At 36.3% G+C, this 4,060-nt stretch overlaps 1 protein-coding gene across 1 annotated transcript; it reads left to right on the top strand.

Moving 5' to 3' along the window:
* Positions 1–6: 6 nt before the first annotated feature.
* On the top strand, positions 7–3,265 carry LOC109222264. Its single transcript, XM_019386636.1, has 6 exons — positions 7–56; positions 257–457; positions 555–800; positions 2,105–2,252; positions 2,400–2,628; positions 2,719–3,265. Exons 1-6 carry the CDS (start codon positions 22–24, stop codon positions 3,054–3,056), a joined length of 1,197 nt encoding a protein of 398 aa, XP_019242181.1. The 5' UTR covers positions 7–21; the 3' UTR covers positions 3,057–3,265.
* Positions 3,266–4,060: the final 795 nt, after the last annotated feature.

Here is a 4,060-nt window from a genome sequence, read left to right as displayed (position 1 = left end):
ACTGCGGCTGCACTGAGCGTGATGTTGAACCGGTCGTTGATAATTGGGCAAACCAGGCATATATTGGTTCTCTCTCAAGCCTTTCTATTTGTACATATCTAGTTTCGGATTCCATATTTCTAAGTATTTCTCTTATATTAGTGAAGTTCTTTTTCTTCATAATAAAATAATACTATGGATTATGCATAGTTGTAGTGGCCTAGTACTCTGGAAATATCTTCTTTACTGTCTAATTTTTGCATTTTGAAAATTTCAGGGGTAGATATCCTTTTGAGGATTTCATCTATTACTCCAATATTTCCTTCACATTGAAAGAAATCAAGCACCTTTGGAGACAGAATGGTTGTCTGACCAAATATGGGAGGCATCTCGTTATCAGAATTGATGACTTCCAGAAGCCAGCACGAACAAATGTTCTGTGTAGCAATTGGAGGGTTTGGGAACAGCCTATTATCTGGTAAATGAGAATATCATTCACGATTCGTGTTCTCTCCACTCTTCCAAAAATTTTATAGAAAGAGTAATCATTTCGATGAATAACTTCGTTGGGACAGGTTTCAGAATACAACAGATGCCGTGGCTGCTCAATTTTTCTTGAAGAATGTACATGATGAGATGAGGATAGCTGCTTCTACTTTGTTTGGAAAACCAGCTGACCTTCACCATAGGCCTAACGTATTTGGGGAGCTAATGAGACTTCTCATATCTCCGTCGGAGAATATTCAACATGCTGTGAACTGGGCACTAAGTGGTGGTGCTGACCCTGATATTGCTCTACACATGCGGATGCTTATGAATAGGTAGTGTAACTTGAAAGTTTATTCTTGCCTCTGCATATAATAGGTTATTGCTATATAACTTTCTGAATTTTTTTTATAAACACTTGCTGAAGTTGAAGGTTTCTGGTAAAAATTAGTAGCTGAAGTAACAAAGTCTCAGTTAGATTAAGATAATGTGAAGAAAGTTGAATAGTTTGATTGGTCTCTTACCAGTGTTCTATAATAGGGTAAAAGCAAATTTATCTATTTAAATCTAGAAAAGAAATGAGTCAAAAGTTGCACAAGCTCTTGATTATATACCACAAAACTAGTTCCTAAGATATTTAAGCTTCAAATTCAAAGCTGGTTCTTTTACTCGTAGAAGCTCCAGTTTTGTTCTGTGCATAAAGTCCATATGATGCAATAGGCTATCGTAGTTCTACATCTTCTACCCATTATCTTTCCCAATGCATGAATTATTTGTCCTCCAGTGCATTGTTTCTGATATTAGAGTGATTAATCTTCTTTTGATAAGCTGCACAATATATAATCTTTTAAGAGATATCTGGAAACTAGTGAAGGGAAAAGGAGAGAAAGGGAGGGGAAGTTTGAAATTTTTTTCCCATTGTCTGGTTTGGATGAAGGAAGAGCAAGAAAATGAGAGGTAAAACTATTTTCTAAACCGAAGAAAGAAAAGAAAATCACTTTCTTTCATTTCTCTTGTTTCTTTGTGATATTTCTTTTGCTCCTTCTAAAACTAAGGATTAGTTTTTCTTTCAACAACAAATGGAGCTCAAGATAGCATTGTTGATTTCTTATTACTTTACTTGGTTAAGTTATTGTTCCAAATTATCTCTTCATTTTGAACGGTGAATGCTTGAAGGGAAAAATAGAGCATTTGCCTTTACCTATACAGACCTTATGCTATGTGTGATTTTTCGAGACCTCAGGATCTAGGTAAATATGACCCCATTCCACTTTGGTTAGATGATATCAATAGTTCACTGACTTGCGTGGGGTTTTCCTGTTCTTTTTCCTTTTCTTTTTTTGTGTCTATCAGAAAGAAAGTAAAATAGGGAGAAAATTTTCTAGATGAAATTAATTTACCCCGCCTTGGAATACTTGCAGTTTATTACAGTGATACCTTTCCATAACAGAGGTTGTAGAAAAAGATTTGATACTGTACCTTTCCACTGCATGTGGATCATACATGTAGCGGGGACAGTTGATGTTGTGTATATTTGCAGTTTTTGCAGTATACGATTTTCAGTAGATTGTCAGAAAGAATTAACATGAGCCCGTACTCCGCAGTTAATTATCAACTTTCATCCTTTATATTTTCTCAGATCCATTAGAGCAGTTCAAGCAGCTTTCACTTGCATCAGCAAATCTGTGGAAAATCTAAAATTGACGTCCAAGCCCAGAGTAGTATTAGTTTCAGATAATCCTTCTCTGGTCAAAGATATTGCTCCAGAATTGAATCAGTTTGCAGAAGTAAGCTGAATTTTCCAATTCCCTTGTTGCTGCTTAATCTTTTAAGATAACAGGAAGCACTAGTTATCAGAGATCCAACTTGTAGTGCTCCAACTTCACAATCTAATGGAACCGGGTTGTTGATATGCTTTTATTTGGTTTTGCTAGGTCCTTCACTTCGATTTCGAAAGCTTTAAAGGAAATATATCTGGCAAATCACATGTTCATACTCTCAATTTTAGAACGAAGGATTGGGGTACCGCACCAAGATGGGTTGCATTTGTTGATTTCTTTCTTGCTTCACGTGCAAAACATGCAGTTGTCTCTGGGGCTCACCGGCGTGTTGGGACCACGTTTGCTCAGCTGGTTGCAGCATTGGCTGCAGCTAACAGCCTTGGTAATTTTTGTAACTTCACAGTGGTTTTGATCCCACCCTTAGGTGAATATGTCTCTTTTTATGTTTCTCATTCAAATATATCTTTCTCAGATGATAGATCCTCTGCTGGATCAAACTTCACCTTCCTCAGTAGCTTCCAGAGTAACTTGCTTGCAGAAGGTCTAAAGAATCAGATTGGTTGGGGGCACGTGTGGAACCGATTTGCTGGTACGTTAAGCTGCCACAACCAATCTAAGCAATGTGCTCATACTCCTATTCTTCCGCCTGCATGGTGGGATGGACTTTGGCAGTCACCTATTCCACGGGATGTACACAGAATGGAAGCATATGGCATCCGCCTTTCTGGTTTTGGGACATTTGATGACAATCAGCTATACTCTTTCTGTAGTTCGAGGAAAAATTTTGTGCTTACCGTTCCATTAATTTAGATATGTCTACATTCATTGGGAGATTTCTCCTGGTCATGCTGATTTTATGTTGGCATTGGTTTATTGTTTCCAATTGATTGTTGATACATGTTGAATGCTGTTGTATTTCCGAATGGTCGGGGCAGATCTTAAGAACCTGGAGTTACTGAATTTAAATTACCAACAACATCAGCAACTATGCCAAATTTTAAAGTTGTCGGGGTCTACTATATGAATCCTCATTAACAAATTGCTTCATGTGGACCTATTTCTTTCTGATATTCATTAACTCAATGTTTTTCAATACTAGATCTTCTTTATTGATATACACATCTCTAGACAAGCTAAGCAAGCTCCTAACACTCGCTGAATCCAATGTAAGAGTAGTGTCAAGGCGAAGCCTTAGTTTTAACTAATTGACATCGTCTATATCCATATTTTACTTACATTGTGTTATGTTACCGTGAGGTTTTTAATTATGTTGAGAGATCGTAGGTCGTTGATAACAACTTCTTTTTATGTGACTTATTGGCACATGAAAATTTTGATCCACTAGAAATACGTCAGCCAGTTAGTGATAACACAGGGTCTTTAATTTGTATTCAAGGGCTTCATATAAACTAGTAGTGACATGCTAAACACGATCTCACATGGGCGATAAGAGTATTCTTCTATTCCTTTTGGGGGTTTCAATTCGCGCAATACAATGTAATTGAGGGTGATTTACACAAATAGGACCATTTTAGCAGGGGCGGCTCAAGCATATACGCCCTAAAGCCAAAATTTAATATGAGGCCTAAATTTTCTAAAAAAAACTTATAAGATATATTTTATTTGATGTCTATTCTTCTAAATTTTTGAGATAAAAAATTGTTAATAAGTTTTTTTATAATTCGATTTTCTCTAATAATTCTTTTTAGATTAAGATTTTTCAAAGCAATAGAATTATAGAACTATTGGAAGTATTAAAAAGTATTAGCTGAACACTTGAACTAGTGAAATCTTGGTAGAAGAAGGTGAGTAAT

Source organism: Nicotiana attenuata, unplaced genomic scaffold (genome assembly GCF_001879085.1).
Source record: "Nicotiana attenuata strain UT unplaced genomic scaffold, NIATTr2, whole genome shotgun sequence".
NCBI lineage: Eukaryota > Viridiplantae > Streptophyta > Magnoliopsida > Solanales > Solanaceae > Nicotiana > Nicotiana attenuata.
The sequence above is the reverse complement of the archived record's forward strand: the minus strand, read 5'-3'. Positions and strand labels throughout refer to the sequence as shown.

Coding starts and splice junctions, on each gene's coding strand:
- LOC109222264 (XM_019386636.1), top strand. CDS start 22: ATGTTGAACCGGTCGTTGATAATTGGGCAAACCAG. Junction 57..256: donor TTGATAATTGGGCAAACCAG/GCATATATTGGT, acceptor TGAAAATTTCAG/GGGTAGATATCCTTTTGAGG. Junction 801..2,104: donor ATGCGGATGCTTATGAATAG/GTAGTGTAACTT, acceptor ATATTTTCTCAG/ATCCATTAGAGCAGTTCAAG.